The 21,057-nt window shown below is 41.1% G+C and overlaps 2 protein-coding genes across 3 annotated transcripts; both read right to left on the bottom strand.

Moving 5' to 3' along the window:
* Positions 1-147: 147 nt before the first annotated feature.
* dnajb14 (DnaJ heat shock protein family (Hsp40) member B14) lies at positions 148-13,556 on the bottom strand. Its single transcript, XM_048257296.1, has 8 exons — positions 13,368-13,556; positions 9,830-10,004; positions 7,175-7,320; positions 6,873-7,058; positions 6,152-6,237; positions 5,746-5,855; positions 1,853-2,025; positions 148-1,041 (listed from the first exon to the last, which is right to left on the bottom strand). Exons 1-8 carry the CDS (start codon positions 13,498-13,500, stop codon positions 917-919), a joined length of 1,134 nt encoding a protein of 377 aa, XP_048113253.1. The 5' UTR covers positions 13,501-13,556; the 3' UTR covers positions 148-916.
* Positions 13,557-14,076: 520 nt separating this feature from the next.
* LOC125299380 (tetratricopeptide repeat protein 39B-like) lies at positions 14,077-21,057 on the bottom strand. Of its 2 annotated transcripts, XM_048250634.1 has the most exons (20): positions 20,691-21,057; positions 20,453-20,580; positions 20,234-20,262; positions 19,272-19,376; positions 18,987-19,118; positions 18,550-18,626; positions 18,390-18,457; positions 18,170-18,234; positions 17,883-17,988; positions 17,736-17,801; positions 17,424-17,532; positions 16,336-16,403; positions 16,187-16,246; positions 15,887-16,048; positions 15,607-15,698; positions 15,219-15,339; positions 15,006-15,117; positions 14,767-14,884; positions 14,510-14,626; positions 14,077-14,288 (listed from the first exon to the last, which is right to left on the bottom strand). In XM_048250634.1, the coding sequence occupies exons 2-20, from the start codon at positions 20,540-20,542 to the stop codon at positions 14,186-14,188; spliced, it is 1,800 nt and encodes a 599-aa protein (XP_048106591.1). In that variant the 5' UTR covers positions 20,543-20,580; positions 20,691-21,057; the 3' UTR covers positions 14,077-14,185. The 2 variants fall into 2 exon arrangements, with proteins under 2 accessions (XP_048106591.1, XP_048106599.1); XM_048250642.1 differs by lacking the exon at positions 20,453-20,580.

Here is a 21,057-nt window from a genome sequence, read left to right as displayed (position 1 = left end):
CTAGTAATGCTTAATGCCCTCTGTTTTAATCTGGAGTGTTCCATACATATGGGCATAAAATATAACCTCCCCAATAATCATGATGAATGAAACCCCAGTGTTTCACCCCGGCATCAGAATGGTACATGGTTAGTAATCCAAACCGTGTTGGTAATAATTTACATTTTATTAAAATGATTAGTCAAGCAATGAAGAAATACTATGTTTTTCTAGAAACTTAAATTATTCCATAAGTTGAGACATTCAGAAAAAAAGGTACAATAAACTTAATGAATCAGATGGTCCAGTAGTCCATTCAGCAGGATTCTGACAGGGCCTGGGAACAAATCCCCTTCCAAAACAGTGGCAACTTTTTCACCATTTGTATCAAAGTTCACAATGTTTCATTGAATAATGTATCGAACAGCAAGGAAGCATACCACTATGATGGATTCTTCAGGGTACTAGTAATCTTCTATGGGAGTCAAATGGAGGAAAGCATCTTCTGACCATCTTAAAGTCCATCATGATTGAGAATTAAGTGAACTTGAGTGCATGTGTGTGAGTGTGTGTGTGTGCGCCTCTTTCAGATTGGCACCAGAGTCTTGCAGTATACTTAAGTCTGTCCATTAATTAACAAAAAAAATCCTCAGACTAGTATCTTATCCCTGGAGCTAAAACAGGACACAGGTTTGTAAGGTTCTGTACCGGAAGATAGACTAAATCTCTGTTGGTTTCCCTGTGATGCATCGAGGCAGTTTCCATGGAGTGAGTTGGAGTGTTGAAGGAAACGACTTAAAAGACCTCACAGTATGATTAGCATTGGTCTGGTTTTAGTAGATTTTTCCTATTTTCATGGTTTCTTAAAAACACATTTACATTTTACATACATAGATTCTCTCATATATATACTCTAAAATGTCCAGAGGCTTGGGTCTCATCCCCCACGGAATAAGATGTTTAATCTGTCAAGTTCTTGACAGTTATCCATGGTCATCTGTTCCGCTTTCCGTCGAAGACGTTCATCTCTATAAACCTTGGCAGCATACAGCAAGTCTGTTTCTGAAAAAGAAAGAAAACAAGAAGATAAGATTGTCAGTTGACGTGTTCTTTATTGAAGTGTTAGCTCTTGGAGGATCCTGGCTTTCTCTTCTTAGTTGTGATATCAGAGCGCCCTCTCATGGTGAAAGGTGAATTCTACAAAGCTTGATGTCATTTCAACTTCATTTCAGATTTGTGCATTTCACAATTGATACAAAGTTAGCTATTCACTTAATATAATATTCAGAACAGCCATAAAGACACAGTTAATCGCCATACTGATACTAGAGAAAAAAGCAAGAGAAGATTCTAGGTGTAGATTTTGTGCCCCCTCACCACTCCTGCTTAATTATATGAAGTGCATCCAGTTCAACTACACTAGAATTTTTGTGGTGGGTCAAAGGCTGTTGTGGATAAAAGACACATAGCTTAATAGCTTAAGCTTATAAAAACACATAGCATATAACTTAATTTACACATTTCTGTAATGCATATTACCACCAACATAAACAAATATTAAACCACAGCAGAAAAGAAAACTTCTGGAGCACATGGTCAATTCAGCAATTTTTATATGGTGCTAACAGACTGATGTTTTGACACAGCAGATCTGGGAAACGTCAATGTATTACTGACGAAACGTCAGTCTGTTTGCACCATATTAAAATTGCTGAATTGAACATGTGCTCCAGATGTTTTCCTGTCTGCTGTGATTACCTGTCCCTACTCTTCTTTGTTTGAAATATTAAACCTCTTTGAAACACAACATAACACATGAGACCTGCATAAACAAGAGCTGTGTGAGTAGTAGATGGGTAGAGTAGTAACTTACTTGTTTGTCTCTCCTTCCAACAATTGTTTCGTACGTTTGACACATAGTCATCCTCTACGCTCTTCTCAATTTTCTGTAATGCTGCTCCCTTATATTCTGATTTGAAGTCTCTATTAACAAAGTAATCTACTTGCAGGTTCTCAGTCTGCCTCCTAATCGTTTGACCTGTTGACCTGCAATGAAACAAATACACAGACACACACTGAGCCTCAGAAAGCATGTCAGCAATACACTTTATACCAGGACCCTGACCCTTAGGCATGGTTCTTGTACCTGCATTTACTTGCGTTTAGCCTCCACTACAGCCCTGGTGTTAATGATCTAACGGTAGCATTCGCGTTTGCTTAATGTTATCCTCTTGCACTAGTAGAAGCTAATAGACAAGCTGTAACGTGCTAATAAAATAAAAAAACAGGCGTGTTCTAACGTTAGATTAGCCATCTTGCAAAGTTCTCTGAGTAGTGGAGGCAGCCATGGCCTAGTGGTTAGGGCAGGGGTCTCAAACTCACGGCCCGCAGGCCAAATCTGGCCTGCGTCCGGCCCAATTCCCCGCCCGATGTATGTCAAAATAATAATGTAATCCGGCCCTTGAGGGCATTTTTAATTGTGACAAACAACGATACTGATTAAAATAGACAGTAGATCCAAGTACGATGACAAATCTCATTTGTACTCTCACGCGAGAAACACAGAGACGTGCATTTGTAATGACGCGGAAGCATGCAGGCCATAGTTTTGCACAAATTGAAGCAGAAATAGGCCTACACCAAATGTTGAAAAACGTCTTAGGTAGGCTGTTATTCACCTATTCTGATTCTGAAGGAGAATATCCTTTTGGAGATTATGATCGATCGTCTATTGACAGTGATAGTCCGGTGAGTCTGTGAATGGAGGTGCGTCTTTGCGTGTACGACAGTGTCCACTAAGCATACCATGCTTATTTCGACCCTCTGCCCAACATAGTTTGGAGGTTGCAGTGGTAATCGTGATAAGTGTCTGTAATGGACGTGGTACAGACAGCAGGGCTAGTAGAAATAGGGCTCTGAAGAACTACAAAGTCACCCGCGATAGGAACTGATTTGACCAGGATACTTTATTGTAGGTCTTGTGGTTATAGGCTAGTAATAGTTTACTATTGTTGGTATACATCTTAGGTGTTTTCCTGTTATGTGGGTAATATGACAAAAAAGAAAGCTCAAATATGTTCATCCAGTATTTACTGAAAGGTGCATAGTTTGAGGTGCTTGCCATCCAGTGGCAAATTAGATGGGTAATTTACCCCCTTAAAAAACTTTTGTTTATACTCAAAGATATTTACATTTACAGTAGGACTTTATCTCTGACCACTTTCAAGCCATGGCCTTTTGAAATTTTAATATAAAAATCCAATGGTGTTGCTTTCTTAACCCTGATGCCTAGTTTGCCAGGTTTAAACAAGTTATGAGAGGAAAATATTTTTTATTTGGTGTGAAACACACACATAGGCCTACCTGTTTCTATGCTTTTTTGTTTGTTTTTATAATTTGTATTAATATTTATTTTATCATTATTTTATTTATAAGCTAAGGTTGCTAGCACAGGTGTCTAAAAATAGATTTAAAAAAAATTGCACTTGCTCTGTTTGTAGTTTTGTGTTATAATGCAGTATTTGAAAAAAACATTTTAGGAAATATAGCCGTTCTTTTTTGTATTATTCTTTAACACTGACGTGGCCCTCCAATCAGATAACATTGGCAGAAGTGGCCCTCAGCTCATTTGAGTTTGAGACCCCTGGGTTACTAGCCTGGCGGGCCATCCTATATCATTGAAATGTATAGTCTGGAATCGAACCATTCACCTCGCTTAATCCAAGGGGCAGGCAGAGAATTATCTTTCAAACTGCCTAGGCATGCAATAGGCCAGCGCTACGACCATATCCGTATCCGGTCGGCAAAACGGCAAATACATCCTTCTTCGAAAGGAATGACTTAAGTGCATTGTGTTGCTCAACTTTCAAAGAAAAGCACAAGTCCAACTCCTCCAAAGTTGACGCCAACGCCGATTCAAACAACCGCTCTTTATTCGCCATAGCCACCTTCCTTGTTGTTCACCGTTGCAGGACTGTCGTTATCCTGTTAAGCCCGCCTTAAGACTCTCTAACAAAATAGAGCTGTGGATTGGATGACGCCCACACGGCCAGCCAATAGAAATCCCTATGGTTTGATACTAGACGTACAGGCTGGGCAAATTAATTTGCCGCCGCTAGGGTGCGTCTAGATTTCTAGACTACTGGGTTACGGCTTCGGGCTTGTAACCGAAGGGTTGCCGGTTCGATCCCCGACCAGTAGGACCACGGTTGAAGTGCCCTTGAACAAGGCACCTAACCCCTCACTGCTCCCAGAGTGCCGCTGTAGCAGGCAGCTCACTGCGCTGGGATTTTCCTCACAGGATCAAAAGAGTATATACTTATAGTTTGGCCTCCTCGATTGACAGTGATAATAACAAACTTAGCAGAGAATGCTCTAGTTACAATTGACCGTTCGCAAAACCCCGCCCATCGAACGCAGATGAGCCAATGGCAGTCCAGTAGCTCCGTGCAGGCAGACATGGCCAGTCAACTTCACCTTACGGCTCCATAGAAATGTATTGGGAGCCTTGATATTTGTCCGGTTTTATGGGATTTCATAGTGATGTTGAGTGAGTTGAAAAGGACAGTCAAATGACATATGTGACACAAGACCGATACACAGAAAAATGCCTTTCAATCTTGATTACATTTTCTGTAATTATGTTAAATTAGATTAAATTCTCTGGTACCAGATCTCCACTATTTTAAAGCAAAGGGTTACTCCTTAGCAAACCATAACGAAACAGTGCTCCACCACATCTGTGGATTAAGCCACACAGTCAATTCAATGCAAGTCAGATAAATAAGGATGTTAATTGTTTTCAGCATTGCCAGGCAGCATTGTATATGATTGTCACTTGGAGGACTAGATAACTAACGTTAGCATAGTTAGCTAGTGCTAACCGCTGCTAATAACGTGCTAGCTTCGTCACGTCAGAGAAGCATGGGGCTGTGCCACTGATCTTTATAGATCTGTGGGCTGTGCACCGTAGTGTAACATTTTTTCACCATATAATAATAAAGTTGAAGTGGCTCTGCAATGTAGGCTATGTTTCCGTTTTTTGGCAGCACCATGTTCTTTACATGACATGGCCCAGTGTCCTTGTAACATGCATGCAAGTCTATCTAGCACAGCTAATATTAATATCAGTGAATCACACTCGCCTCCTGTTTAAGTTTGTCACCCAACAAAGCTAGATATGAGTTTTTATACATGTGTCTCCATGCCATACTGCAGTCTTTCAACGGATTGTAAATGATTGTAAATGAATTTAGGTCCGTGGCTCTCTAAAAGAGCCTCTTGTGCTGTAACTTTTACAGTCTTAACAGCTAGAGTACCAGAGAGGGTTAAAGCTAGTAATCAAGGATCTTTGACTGTACCATTGAATTTCTAGACAACTCCGTTCTGAGTTTGACGGGCGTAGTAACAATAACTAGGGGGCGTGGCTTTTGCGAACAGTCAATTGCAGCATGCCACACACACACACACACAACACAACCCAAAACTGCTTGACTGAGTGGCCTGTGCAGGGGCGTGTCGAGTGCAGCGTGAATCAGTGTGCTGTAGGAGTTGAAATTGTATTGATTTCCAAAAACCCTATTTCTTAACAGAATGTGGCAAAATAATTGTTTTTTCTTGATTTTCTTGAAATTCAATTAATTGCACAGCCCTAGTTACAGCCTTTTAAATGCCTTAATTTAATAGAGTTTCAATCAGGAACAACAGGAAATCAGCCAGTATGTTTGTAAGTGTATCTGGACATCTGGTGTGTTTAGGGCTACATACGGTTTGGAATAGAGGCTGTATGGGGGAGTGGACACCATCATCTGGCTCAGGATGGACACCAGGAGGAGCACAATGATGGGCATCAGTTGGATGAACATGGAGAATCCGCCCTGGAGACAGCACAGGACACAGGCTTCAGACAGGACAGGACACAGGCTCACCAAAATGAATGTCTCAAGGTTAGAGTTGCACATAGAGTATGTTACAATATGAAGAAAATCTTAAGATCATATCCTTTCATTGATATCAAATATTGTATGACCATGTCCCCCTTATTGTAGAGAATAATTGGGAGAAGGCTGTATTGCCACCAGCACAGTTGCACCTAAAGCACTAAAATGAAGTGTCATATGAGAGAAGAGGAGTGCATGTGGGGCAGTGTGGCGGCCCGTGGGAGTCCACTCACATCTCCCCTCTCCTCTGGTCGCTCTCGCTGGGTGTGCTCCTGGTGGCTGTAGCGCGCCCTGCCGTTGGTGAACGTGTGTGGGCTTGCTATAGAGAGAACAAAACACAGAAGCCATCTCAACATCAACTGTACAAAAACTCAATTACCATAGATAAACAGAAACACAGATGCAAGAAATTAAAGGACCTATTAAGCCATACACTACACTGCAAAGAACAGACACGGCACAGTAGGTCTTTACACATTCAAGTGTATGCGTTCACATCAGTATAGATGATGATCATATGTCATTAGAGGATGTTTGGTGTTTGGATGATGAGGCATTAATCTAGAACAGAAGCATGACCCATATTAATTGGGACACTTGTATTCTTAGACTGCAGGTGAAGAGCGGAGGCCTAAATTCCTCAAATAACCAGTCACACAATTCTGTACATGAGGCAATGACAGCAATAGAAAAAGGCCCTTGAGACCAAGTTACATAACCCTGCTAAAAATGAAAATAGCCCATTATATTTCATGGCAACCCAAAGTCTTTTTTCTGAATGACTTACACCTACCACGTTTTCATTCAAACGGCAAAATGTCTCAAATACTTTAAATGTCCCAAACAATGAAATCAGGTATGGTATGTCAGAAACAAACATGAGGTTAGGAAAATCCTTAGAGCACTTAAAGGTTATAGGTCTTCAGTAAAGTCAGGTTAATGACAGTCACTCACAGGTGAAACCTCCACCAAAGAACATGTTGAAGAGGTCTTCTGGAGTGATGTCTGCCTCGAAGCCGCCATGCTGGAAGTTGAAGTTGCCGTGTCCGTGCCCTGGGCTGCTGGGCTCTTCTCCTCCTGTGGCATCGTACTGCTTCCTCTTGTCTGGGTTGCTCAGGACAGCATAGGCATTGCCAATCTCTGGTTGAAATAACACAGGAAGCGCCATGTGTCAGAAACACAACTCAGAGTGGAGCGGAACACTGCCACAGTATAGTTTTAAAAGGGGCTGCTCTGACAGGAAGAGGCATTATTACTTTTGAAGGCTTCAGTGGCACCAGGAGCATGGTTTTTGTCTGGGTGAAACTTCAGCGCAAGTTTTCTGTACGATTTTTTCAGGTCCTCATCACCAGCCTCCTTAGTAACTCCCAGGACTTCATAGTAATCCTTGCAGGTTTTTATCCTAAAGGGAACAGAGACATTTAAACACCTATTTCCTTGAATCTCGCACTGTAATAGGCAAGCGGCACAGAACATGACATTTACTGTATATTATAATGCCATGGAGTAACGGCAATCATAAAATGCACAGTGGTAGTGAACTAGTGAAAGTGTTCAAAGTGTTAGTGACCAAGGGAAAGACTAAAAGAATGGTGCAACGCATGTAATATGCATAAATCTGGCATGAGCAAACGAATACTAGCACTAAGGGTGCTAAGGGTTATGTGATAAGAAAAAACAAGCCAGGCATTTAGGTTAAAACAGTGTAGTTTCTCAGACTGTTTTTAAAGACAAATACATTGTGTCAACACAATCATGGTACCCTCCCTATGCTCTTCACCATCCTCCAAGTACAGAAAACTCACCAGAGAGCAAATTAGAGCTCACTCAGGGAGATGTGCAGTTCAGATGCAATCATCTCAGTTTGTTGCACAACATGACATGCAGTCCCAAAGGATCACGGGCCAAGTCCTCAAGGATAGTCTCAAATAGCTGCCCGACTCAGTCAGCGTAGACTAGCCAGAAGAGGGTACAAAAACCAATGTAAACGGGTTATCCCATCACACCTCAGGGATTTTCAGGAGTTTGTGTCTCTTTATCTCCCCTCTGCCTTATTCCATCCTTCTGTGTTACCCCCACCCAAACACACAAACGCACACACACGCGCGCCCCTTCCCCCAATGGCCTCATGGGCACTTAGCCAAGTATTAGGGGTTTCCATGGCAATGGAAGGGTGAGTCGAGCATTGCGGAGACCGCAATGTCCTCTTTGAAGGGCTGATTAAAAGGCAGCACATCCCTGCAAAATCGGTCACATCAGCCAACACAACACACAAGCCGGACCAGAGCAGGTTGCGACAAAGCCACAGTGCCAGTTCAGCTCCGAGCTGATGCAAAACTAATGCAAAAGAGGGCAAACTTCATTAGACTACTCCGTGGCAATCTTGAGAAGCAGAAAAACAAAAAGTAAAATGCATTAAAAAGAATTACTCTTCATCAATCCTATTGAGCGCCAATCTTTTACAAAGAAGTCTGTGGTGGAATAACATTTTTACTCATAGGTTTTTACACAGATGGTCACAGAAGGACATTCACAGAATAAGTCTTTAAAAAGTGGTTAGGCCTGTAAATGTACTCTGGGATGCTCTCTGTAGTCATGTTCCAGAAAAGGAGAGTTAATATTTACAAAATAGATGCTGCAAACCGTGGCCATAAATGTGTTTAACTGTGGGTGTGTTTCTTTGCCTTCTTCTTTGCCGTCTTGTCTGAGTATTTATTTGTTCTGTTTCTAATGTTGGACTGTGATGCCCCACTGTGGAGTTGCTGGGCGGTTCCCTCCCCTCCTCAGGGTCCCATTCACTGTTTGGACACCTGGCTTTCATCTTACATTATACAAAAAAAATCAAGGTTGTTATTTTCTATATCAAAAGATCTGTGACAGTGGCCAAAAGACTGCTGGGCACCATCTTAGCTATCCTTTCCATCTGTGTATACAACTCAGGCCTGTTCAAATCTTCCTTTTTCTACATCTGAGGCAAACCATGTTTAATAATGCCAGGAGTAGTCAATGGAAATGCTGTGATTGAATGACCCTGTGATGGTGAGACATGATCAGATCCAAAATGTCCTTTTGGATTAATAAAGTATCTATCATTATGTTTGGTCTCCACGCGCCTTGGTGTTGTAGGAGCAGCGGCGCTCTTGGCTTCACCTGCATTGGCAGGGGACCCTGAGCACTGTGGGCACAGCTCCGGAACTATTCCCAGAATGTTTCTTTTTCTCTTCAGTGTGAATTATATGAATGTGGAATTTCTTAGCTGTGGGTACTTACCACAACTGCATTGTAGTAAATCATATGTCTCACATGATAAAAACATTTATGGGAGGAGGGCATACAGCCCAACCAGAATTTCAGGTCTACCCTAGAGGCATAAATCATGCAACTAAAATCCAGAGATGTCTCAAAGATACTTAACATGCATTATGTAGGTGTCTGCCTGCAGGGTAAACTTCTTATACTAGAACAAATGTGAAACATGCTTTGGTGTAACAGCTTGGCCTGACAATAGAGAAGAGAATCCAAAACACAGTACAAAAACATTGTTGAGCTGAAGCATCCAATTCACAGACCATGACAAAGTCAGCTGAACTACGCTACAACCCACAAACTAGGCCATGCCAAAACTCAAATGATCTCACTAGCAAAAAGGGTGCTACCCACTGCTGCGGTTTCTCACCATCAACAGCAGAGAACTGGGACACAGGCCCACACCAAACAGAGAACGCATTAAGAGGTCTTCAAAGGGTGAGTGAATGTGTGGAACCTGCCATGAACATGGAGGTCCAAATTGAAGAAATACACAGAGCTGTGCACAGTGAGGCAGATCCAGGACAGTGCAAAGGGACAACAGAAGAAATGATAGGTGGAAAAATGGAGAGATTGTCTGAAGAAAACATTTGGTGGTCCCTCACCTTCGCACCCCCTCCAGCTGATCCTTGGTGTATGGCTTGGCAGGCTCCCCGCCTGCTGCATCCTGGCCAGCTCTGTCTGACCGCTGGTTAGTGTCGTTAGTCTCAGAGGGCTTCCTGTGGTGAGCATTGCCATTCCCTGCAGAGCTGCCATTCCTTGACAGAGCGTCTAGTAACACTGCCATACAGATTGCACACAGGCACACAGAATGTAAAACACTCACCTCTTTCAAACTACATGCTTAATCAAGGTTAAGGTGGTACCAAACCTGTGCTTTTAATGAAAACTATTCTATATCTAGCCTTATAAAAACGTGTAATTTTCCTAGAGTGAAGTATATAGATGCGGTCAAAAGTTTAAGCTAGTTTGAGGCACAGCTCCAGCAAGGCAAGGAGTATAAAAAGGCAGCCATCAAGTCAGATAGTTATACTTCTTGTAGCGTCTGTGAAAACAATGGCTGATCAGGCAACATTTGCCTTCTTTTTTGCTGACTGAATGAAAGCAATGGAAATTCCAATGTTTTACTTTATTTTTCAGGGGTGCTGAAAATCCAAAGAAAATCAGACAACATTTCTAACCAGCACGCATCACGTTCAATCAGATCTTTGCAGAGCTGCATAAAATTAAATCAGCTTTATTACTCAAGTCAGTGGTCATAACAACCTCACTGTTAATATTAATTAACCTTAACTGCTAATATTTATAACTGGGTTTCTCTGTTTTCACGTAAACACCATATCCCGATACGGGATACAGGGGGTTCCCACTCCAAGTAAAATTCCATGACTTTTCCCTGACAAAAAAACCTGAATTTCCATGACCTAATAATGAAGGGTTTCAATATACCGACCAAAGATTGTATAACAGTCGCGTAGCGTTCAAGAATCTTTTACTCTTTAGAGCGATAAATTAATAAATGGACATTGAATAAAAAAACAGTTGCTAACTTCAACTACTCAAGCAAGCAGTAAAGCTAATAACCAGATATAGAACAAATCTGAGTGGAAATATTTTTTGCATTAATGCATTTTGGCAAGTATATTTTGAGCTGCTACAACAAAATTCCCTGATATTCCATGACTTTACCCGCAAAATGATAAAATCCCATGTTTCATGTCTGGAATAGACTTTCCAAAATCCCATGATATTCCAGAAATTCCATGACCTGTGGGAACCCTGGGGATAAGCCTAATAACTGGGATACTGAAGTGTAGTCAGTGGTGAATTTGTGGTAACCACAACTCAGATATGAAGGTACTATAATACTCAAGTTAACTTATTGTAGGCTAGGCAACAAGCAATAAGACTGCCTTTCCCATCTGCAGGGTGATTGGCTAATCAACCAAACCCATGTTTGATAATGACCGCCAGAGAGGCACAGGTAGAGGGGCTCCGGAGAATTATGAATACATTTTTCCTAACATGATCTGAGACCCGTTTAAAAAGGGAAAAGATCATAAAATCATTGGAGGAGTGGATGTGCATACAGCAGCATTAACAGGGCAGCCTACCTTGAATTTCCCCTGGGGATCAATAAAGTATCTATCTATCTATCTATCTATCTACATGAAGCCTACACATTGGGGCAGCCGTGGCCTACTGATTAGGGCTTCGGGCTTGTAACCAAAAGGTTGCCGGTTCGATCACCGACCAGTAGGAAAAATGTGGGCGGGGAAGTGGTTGAGCACTGCTCTCCCATCTACGGCTTGAGCAAGGCACCTAACCCCTAACCCCAAGGCACCTAAGCCCTCACTGCTTCCCGAACGCCGCTGTAGCAGGCAGCTCACTACTCCAGTTAGTTTGTGCTTCACCTTACTGTGTGTTCATTGTGTGCTGTGTGTGTTTCACTAATTCACGGATTGGGATAAATGTAGAGACCAAATTTCCCACAGGATCACAGGATCAAAACAGTATATATACTAATACTTATATATTCTTTTCCCTCAAGTTGTTTAATCAGATTTTCTTGTTTGGACCAATTCTCCATTACTTTACACTTTCTACAAGAACATATAACACAGACATACATGTTGGAAGGCAGTGCTCTGCCTCTTTTAGGGTCAATCACTTCATTGGAGAATTGTCACCAATCCTATTTGTCTCCTACTGCTTCCTTTGCACAGTCCATTACCACCACCTGTGATCCATGCTCAGAGCTTACCTACTGCCCCATTTCCCTTCAAATCCCCAGCAGATTAGCCAGACATAAAAGCATGGTGGATCTGCACGTTATTATATGAGGGAGCTTCATGAGGCCACCATAAAAAGGGACACAAATTCAAAAGAAAGATTCCAACCATTCAGACCACACATGTAACAATTTTAGTCTTCTTTGAGTATTGTTACAGTCATCATCGGAGTATGAATCGACCGCACAAACTGACAACACATCGGAATGCTGGTTCGCATTCGCACCTTCAAGATGTCAACATTATGAACTACTGTGTTAGAAGTGCAATGAGATGGTTGAAAATCAGTATGTGACGGGACAGAATTTTCTCCAAGCTCGGGTGGCTATATTTCACGCTTTACCTGACATTAATGGTATTGACACCTAGCTCGCATGGGAGACATGAAGTCTGTTACAAGGGGTTGCATTTATTTACCAGCCTACAAACTTCCGTAGGTTAGCTAGTTAACGTTACATTTTTCATAGGCTGTCAACTACGACGAACACAACGTCAACCAGTGTTAATGTTGCTTAGAAACCTCACACGTGTAGTGAGTAACATTTTAAAATAAGATTTATATTTTTATTATGATTTTTCTACATGCAGACAATCTTTCGTTTAAGGCAATTTGTTCTTCCGTTTCACTCGTAAAATGACTGCATACACCTCTGTTTATCATTACCATCCAGCTAGCAATGTTTTCTTATAGCTAACAGTTAACGTTATTAACGTTACTTCCCGACAACCTCGATCTATGGATAAAACCCGATAATGTTATATGTTAGTGCCAGGAGGGGATGGTGGAAGTAGTTAATGATCGACCCTACAAATGAAGGGAATTAAATGCCACAGAACATTCTGATGATGATTGGACCTGATCAGTGGTCATCTTCTTGCTACGTAATATTACCCAAGACCTAGCAAAAAAGCTAACGCCAAGAGTTAGCCAGCTAGGTGACGTTGATCGTTATAACCGCTGTCAATTTAACACAACTACAAAATTGACACGTTGTCATAACTCACAAACTGTTAGGTCATTGGGCCATATTAAAATAAGATTAGGTCAAGAAGTTAACCGTGGGATTATTCTATTAAGATATCATAATCACTGTCGTTAGCTAATGTTACCAATGGTTGGGTATTGCTAACCACTGCTGGTGTAAGCCTGGGAGGGGTTGTAGCTAACGCCAAGTTGCTTGCAAATAGCCTAGCAATGCTACCATAACATTTCATTACAGGTTAGCTTAGCGTATTTCCAGTTAGCTGATGTTTCGAGTAACTCGTTAGCTATGCTAGAGAGTGAAAGCCCAAATGAATGTAAGAGGTTAGCTAACGTTAACGTTACCATAAAATGACTTTTAAATCTTACCTTTCGCCTTGTCGGTTGGATAGAGCTTTTCAGCCTTATGCAAAAATTTTACCGCCTTATCTTTATCTCCTGCTGCTAGGGCTTTCGTAGCAATATTTATACATTTTTCAGCTTCGTCTCGGTTGCTTTCCATCTTCCTTCCTCTTACACCCCCCACTCAGCTGATACCTTCAGAGAGGCTGACAACTGCAAAACGATAAATTCCATCGTTCGATGCAGCACATTCGACACCAGTTTCTGGATCAATGTCTTATTGAAATGAAGGAGAAGACAATAGCATTTTAATTAAACTTATATCCTTTATAACATAATAAAACTTACCGGAGCATAACCTATTTTTTTTTAATCAACAATTGAGTTCTTATATTAACGAAACGGTTGGGCTTAATGTTTAAATGGATGTAGCCACGACATTTCTAGTTCGGTTCAGCCAATTTTTGGTGTAGTGAGAATAGATAACCGAAATTCTTTTTTCCCCTTTGGCAGGACCTCGCCTAAAGGCTCCGACTTAAAGATGCATGTATGTATGTAGCCTACCAAGAAGGCTGATAAATGTAGGCCTAGTCATAGACTATGGACCATTTACCAGCCCTAAAATGGCCTGTGAAGGACTCAGAGCTGCAATTCTGAATGGCATATGAAAGGACCAAAAAATAAAATACAATTTAAAAAAGTACCAAAGTGCAAGAAACAGACACTGAACATTGTATCAAATGGAATTTCTGTTTAATTAATGTGCACTGTGCTGTAAATATAGGAGCATATTAATCATAGGACCTATTAAGGGCACACTGGGATTGTACAGGTAGGCTCACATTCTACTGCTGGATGGCACCTTCCACAGCATGGCCCATATTAGCAAGTGCTGCATGACAGCGGAAGTGCAGCCTTGATTCCATTGAGTAATCCTTGTAGTTCAGCCTGCAATATAATAGATGTGGGAGCCATTTTTATATATTTTATTCTTAGTCAGTTAGTTTTTCTTGAGGACTTAAAAGGTACTGTAAGTGATTTGTAATATGTAACATTTGTCATATTCAGCAATATCTTTTTTGAATAAAACATTAATTTGTCAAAAACCATTGAAAACACTCAAATCACTTTTTTGAATAAAACATTAATTTGTCAAAAGAAACACTCACTTGGCATTTTCAATGTAGGTCATGGCTTTCTTAGTGTCTCCTTGCTGGTTGTAGAGGAGGCCCAATTCATACATGGTGAATGGCACCAGATAGTCATCATATTTAATATTCTTCTCACTGTGGGGTTAGAATATAGAGTACTCAAGGTCAGCTTCAAAGTATTTCTATTGCTGACTCTTGATGAAATGAAAATGAAAATATTGGACACCAAGTAAGTGATTTTTCATGGCATCTTGTGTGCTTATTTCTGCCCTCACTTTGAGATGATGTGAGTGAAACAGCTCTCGGCCTCAGGCAGGCGGCCGAGATGCCTCAGACACAGGCCCTTCAGCATCTGCACCACACACTGGTCATCAGCAAGGTACTCTGATGGCTCTGATGGAGAGGGGTATATCACAGAGAACACCTCATTTGTTAGTCAGTTGAGTCAACTGGTATGTGTTCATGAGATGCATCACGCCAATGTCAACACCACAAGGGAGCGTCGTCAACTCACTTGGGTCACTGGTCAGTTGCTCCTCTGCTTTCTTTATGGTGCTGAGGATGCTCTCTGTTAGTTCAGGCCTCTTGCCCACAATAGTAAAGCCATTCCACACGTACATCATTTCCTGAATAAGACAGAGGATAGGGTTGTACACAGATTTGTATTCCCATATTCATGCTGTTGTAAAAAGTGGTGGAGTGCATAAGGTGGATAGACTGTGCTAACCAGAGCGGGGATGACCAATTTAGTTGGCTTAGGATCTCTGTAGCGTATTGCTTTCCGTGCTGCAAACTTCTCAGTAGGGACAGACTTCCCGGCAAATTTCAGTCTCAGGCTGTCCACTTGTCTAAAGAATAAGAACAAAGAGAAATAGTAGTGATTAATATGCACTCTAAACAAACACCAAAGGATAATGAAAACAACTTAGTCAGACTGTCAAACTGTTCTTTTTAAAAATGTGTCTGGCAAAGTGCTTGCAAACCAACTTCTCTCCCCTATATACATAGGAATGAAAATCTCAACATTCAGTATTGATATTTTTGTCGATTACTCTTCTCAGCGTGAGCAAGAAGAGTGCAACTCCACCTCCCCAACGGTCCTTCCTGCTGCTCACCTGAACAGGTCCTCAACCTTCTCTCCAGTTTTACTCACTTCCTCCTGTGGCATCATGCTCAGAATGGAGGCTTTCTGAAACACGTAGATGGCCTGAAGACCACACATATGAATATGAAGTGAAATGCTAAGATGACTGGGATGGATCGCATTGTTCAGAACAGAAAAATACACATAAATAGAAACATGGGGGTGATAGGTTGTATAATTGTTGATGAAGATGAAGAAGATGAAGAATGGTGACAGCAAACAGGATTTAAGTTCACAGCTACACCCTGTACCTGGGACCACTTGCTTTCTTTACAGAGTAAGTCTGCATAGCGATAGGCCTCCAACCAGTTCTGTTGGTATGAATAGGACCACATCAGCTCCCAGTAACACAAGTGGTGGACTTGGTGCCATTCCTGTTGGGCAGCAATGCACTCCAGAAGCTTCTGCTGGGCCTGCGATACAGAAGCATACAGAAAATAAGCATTTTTGTTTATCATAAGCATGTTGTTGTTTATCAATTGCATTTCATACAGGAAACTAAAATATACTTCCCTGTACCTCATGTAATGCAGACTAGCAAGAGCACTCACCAATTCAAAGTTCCCTTTTAGCACTGCAATTCTGGCAGTGTAGAAAAGCATGAGCGCACCCTAATGGAGGAAACAAAACTACACATATTAGAATATTGAAGGATGTTTGGACCTCTTGTTGTAGAAAGAAATGTAGGAAAATTGCTTACATTGGGAAACTTTTCAACATATGGCACCAGCAGGGTTTCAGCCTCAGCAAGATTACACTCACCAGTCCCTAGAAAAACAATACCAGTATTGTTTTTTTCCAGAACAACCTCTGTATTACATAATCTAACCACTGGAGGGAGTAACCACATACACTTCAATGCTCCAAGATCCATAAGCCAAACATCTCATGCATACATGGCCTTGCATGCCAGTGTATGCGAGATTGGAAGTACATTTTATACACTTTTGAACTATATTACAAAAATAATTCAAAAGCACCCCCCCTCTTTAAAAACAAATATATATAACACATGCAGCCCGTTCACAAAATAGGCTTATTTTGCTATTTTTTTTTATCATTTATTGGTCAAAAAGCACGCCACAGAGACAAGCTCACCGAGGAACACTTGAGATCTGTCCTTTGAATTGCCACAACTAAAATTAAACTAAATTAAACTTTTTGCCTCATCTACTTAGTGGGCCAGCCTGTCTGTCAATTTTTAAAACCCAATATGGCCTTCGAGCCAAAAAGTTTGCACCCCCCTGGTCTAACTCCACAATTAAGTACCACAGTTTTTCCACACATTTTCTCTAATAGTTCTCTAACCTGTACGATTCTGGCTTACAGGACTTGAAGGGTGCAGATCTCATCACATGCACCACATAGGCTATCAATTAGTTGAGACAGAGAAACATTTTACTAGGTAGGCCTGCCAATTGGAGGTCAGTAACAATCAGTTTCTGAACACACCCACTGCCAAACATCAAAACCTCTAAGCTATGTCGCCTACCTCATGGAAATGTGCAACTAACAGGGAGGCTACACCAGGCACGTAACTGAAGCGTTCCGCTTGCGTTGCATTATAGCTTCCACTATAATCAATGGAACTGGCTACAGCAGATGTGATAGTGGTGTGTACATTTCAAAAAATGTAGACCAGCCTTCTAAAAGTATTTTTACGCTACGCGAACAGAGTGCTTCAGTTGTGGAGCCGGTGTAGCCTCCCTGTAAGGCCTGATGAGACTATGTGCTTTGTTTAAAAAAACATCTTATCTCGAAGACACACACACACACCTCACAACTCACCCAGTATGACTGAGATGTAGGTGTGAAACATGAGAAGAGTGAGCATGCTAAGGATGGAGCGTAGGGTATTGCTGGCTGCACCTTGGTGTAGCTGAGATAGCCCCACTTCCTGGTGGAGGACAGGATTACACATGTTAACATGACGGAAACATGAACATGAAGGAAGGTTTTGACTTTTTACTGTAAACAGCTATTCATGCAAGTGGAGGTGTTAATTACAGAACAGAACATACATGGTAAAGGACATGGTAAAGGAGTCACAGCAAATTAAAATGTTATATACATAATTGACTCTACTATACCAATACTCACTCTATCACCAGCAAAGCCCAGGAACTCCAGTAATCTAAGGACTCTGGCAGGAAAAAGGGACAGCATCTGAAAAAAAGAGACTCATGAGCTACACATGTGCGGACAAACACGTACAGACGTTGCACACATATAAAACCATCATCATACCAAGTTAAAAGAGCCTATGCCCATGTTGACTCCACCAGCAAAATTCTTGAAAGTGTTACTTTCTTCATCCAGGTTCTGGGACTGGTTTAACACTTCCTGACATTGTCTGGTAGAGAGAATAAAAAAAACGTGTCATATTCTTGCCATAAAAATGAAATTCGAATGACAAACTAGTACCAGCATTATGCTATGATGCTATGTTTGAGTTAAGTATCAATATGGGTAGCATTAATGTAGTTCAGTTAAATCAGGGTATCAAAGATGAGGTAAAAATGAAAATCACTCACTTGAATATCTGATAGCTCGTTCGAATTTTCACTCCTCCTTTAATGAAGCCAATCAAACTCTCATCCTTATGGGGTACAAAACGAGCAATTATTTAACATTGCACTGAATCCCTCTGATGTAGTAATAAATCACATAAAAATCAATCAAACAAAAATTGAGAGTTTAAGAGACTGCTAAACAGTGCAGCCCTGTGCTTAATAGGAGTTTGTAGTGCTGTACCTCTAAAAAGGTTAATGCAGCTCTTTGGAGTAGAACCTCAGCATAGCACAGTTCAGCATGCATCTCTTCTACAGAGTAGAGACATTAGGTTTAGGATGGGAAAAGTACAGAAGAAACAACAGTAGATAATGACCATAAAAGTAGTGACGGTGCAAAAGACCTTCGGTCATCTGCTGTGGGACCCGTCCGGAGACCATGTTTGAAATAGCCTTTAGAAAAGTCATCCTTCTTCTGAACCTGACATATGAAGGGAAAGACAGCAAGCATGACACACTGTGGCGTACACAAACTAAAGGGCTGTTCACACCAAAATGATAACTATAAAAATAACTAGAACTATACGATAAAAGCATCCACAATGACCAACGATAAGGAAAGTCTCTCCTCGTGTGGATGAATGTGATGGCTAAAATTTAATAGATTCAGCTTTTTATCATTCTCAAAATCGCTCTGAAACCATATCGTTCATCATGCCATTATCGTTATTGTTGATGTGTGGACGTTGTCATTCGATATATTTTTTTTACCGTTATAGTAAACATTCTTGGTCCTCGGCCCTTAACAGGAGACATGCAGGCATTGAAGACCTGGGAGTACCTTTGGCATGTGACAAGGGCGTCCTGAAGTGCTGCAACAGCCATCTCCATATCCTTTGGTTCAAAGGTCATCCCAGCCTGCATAGCCAGGATGCTGCTATATCCCATTGCATGATACATGCTGTCATTCCTCCTGCATGGGGGGACACCATACATTATAGCAAGTACTAGGCATGCTATGTAGCATTGTTTTTTTTTTTTAGATTATGCTTACATGGTGACTGAATTGGGTTGGAGAATTGAGTAAGTATAAGAATCATGCTCTACTTGTATGGTGTCCACATACCATGGTCTGAGAATATCAAGCGCCTCTAAAAACTTGTTGTTCAGAAAGAGATTCAGTGCCAAAAAACTCTCATTTAGTGCCACCTCAAGGTCCATCTGGGTTGGCCTATGTAAAAGAGGTTCAAGCATCAGATACGAATCCATACATTCAACACAACAAAATATGACAGGAACCAACCAAGTCAGATAGCCTCACTCCCCTCCATCGAGGCCATCCAGGGCAAGCAATGCTTGCATAAGGTGCGAAGCATCATCAAAGACTGTTCTCACTCACCCCAACCACAGACTGTTCACTGTTTGCAAAACTGCATTTCATTGTCTCTGTATTTGTACTCTGCACATGACAATAAAGTTGAATCTAATTTATTTTGGAGAACATACCTATTTCGACTATACTGCTGATAAAGCAAGCTATTTTCTTACATTTTTAGGCTGCTATACATCACCTTAATGGAATTTTCATATTATGTACCTTTTGGTCTGTTTGGAGGAATGCCATTCATATTTTAAGTAGCGCCCCCAAAGCAAGCTTTAAATCAGACTTTTAGGTGTATTTCATGGATTTTGAGCTGCTGATCATGCAAACCACCTTAAAAATGATCAGCAATTTCACAACAGCTACAAAATAGAAATATGACTGCATTTACAATAAGCTCATATGACTGCACTTTTAAGCATTTTAGCTTTATTTTGGATGTATTTGTCCCCAAGAAAAAACCTGAGCTATATTTACATTTGTTGAGCAATACAGTCAACCTGTGAGCAAATAATAAAAACAAATGCTCAACTTGTTCAACTTGACATTGTCCACATGTCCATGCGCTTCAGCAAGACAAAGTCAGGAAAGGCTGACATACAGATCATGTAGGCCAACGTGATTCATGTTATTTAATTAATCAAAATAAGCAGGTTTCCCCTGTACTGACAGCACAAACAAGAGAACTTAGGTGTTAATAGACTTACTTGACGATGCTCACAAAGGCATTTTCATCCTGAAAGACAAAACAAGCCACACATTTGTATGACCTCCATGAAGCTGGTCGCCCATGTCATCCAAACAATGTTAATATCATTGCTATTCGTTCGTGGTACGTTTGTGCTGATTTGTTTGCACGTAGCCTAGGACAAACGAATTATGGTTTGGGTGGCATGGGTGGGCCAGCTTCATGGAGGTAAATTTACCTTTAAAGGTATCCTCCTGATGGCACCACGACCAAGCGTAATATGGGGGAAATTAATAGAAATTGCAAGCTCATTCAAAGTCATTCTCATATGGTTAATATCATGCGGATATCTGGTAAACCCAAAAACTGTAAGAAAAATATCAGATGTTTGTAGATGTGCTGCTCTACATTCCCGACACCAAAAAAAAGAACAAGCATGGCCTGCCTATACCTACTGAAATACAAAATAAACTCACCTTTGTTTCAGAACTTGCAATTTCCACTTTAGCCATTGACAGCCTACTTTAGCAGCTGCTACACGCTCTCCAACACGATATGCAGGCCCACTGCCCTTGTCCAATGTTATTTTCAGTTGAAAAATCCTTTTAATGCTTAAAGTGCAGACGAAAAAAAGCATCATTTGCACGCCTTTCACATACCACCGTGTCCAGATTCATGGTCCTAACTTGTAGCCTATGACACCCTGGGCAACCGCCCACCCACAGATGCTGCCCGGGGGGGTAGGCTGTTCCAGAAAGCAGGTTTACTGTTTGTTTACTGGTATGTTAACCCAGAGTTAGCGCTAAACCTGGGATTTTATTTCCAGAACGCTCAAAAATAATC

Source organism: Alosa alosa, chromosome 1, assembly GCF_017589495.1.
Source record: "Alosa alosa isolate M-15738 ecotype Scorff River chromosome 1, AALO_Geno_1.1, whole genome shotgun sequence".
Classification (NCBI taxonomy): Eukaryota; Metazoa; Chordata; class Actinopteri; order Clupeiformes; family Clupeidae; genus Alosa; species Alosa alosa.
This window is presented reverse-complemented; position numbering and strand designations above follow the sequence as displayed.

Coding starts and splice junctions, on each gene's coding strand:
- LOC125299380 (XM_048250634.1), bottom strand. CDS start 20,542: ATGAGAATGACTTTGAATGAGCTTGCAATTTCTATTAATTTCCCCCAT. Junction 17,802..17,882: donor GCATAGGCTCTTTTAACTTG/GTATGATGATGG, acceptor TCTTTTTTTCAG/ATGCTGTCCCTTTTTCCTGC. Junction 15,118..15,218: donor AATTGGTCATCCCCGCTCTG/GTTAGCACAGTC, acceptor TGTCTTATTCAG/GAAATGATGTACGTGTGGAA.
- dnajb14 (XM_048257296.1), bottom strand. CDS start 13,500: ATGGAAAGCAACCGAGACGAAGCTGAAAAATGTATAAATATTGCTACG. Junction 2,026..5,745: donor TACAGCCTCTATTCCAAACC/GTATGTAGCCCT, acceptor GTTTCATTGCAG/GTCAACAGGTCAAACGATTA. Junction 1,042..1,852: donor TTGGAAGGAGAGACAAACAA/GTAAGTTACTAC, acceptor TTTCTTTTTCAG/AAACAGACTTGCTGTATGCT.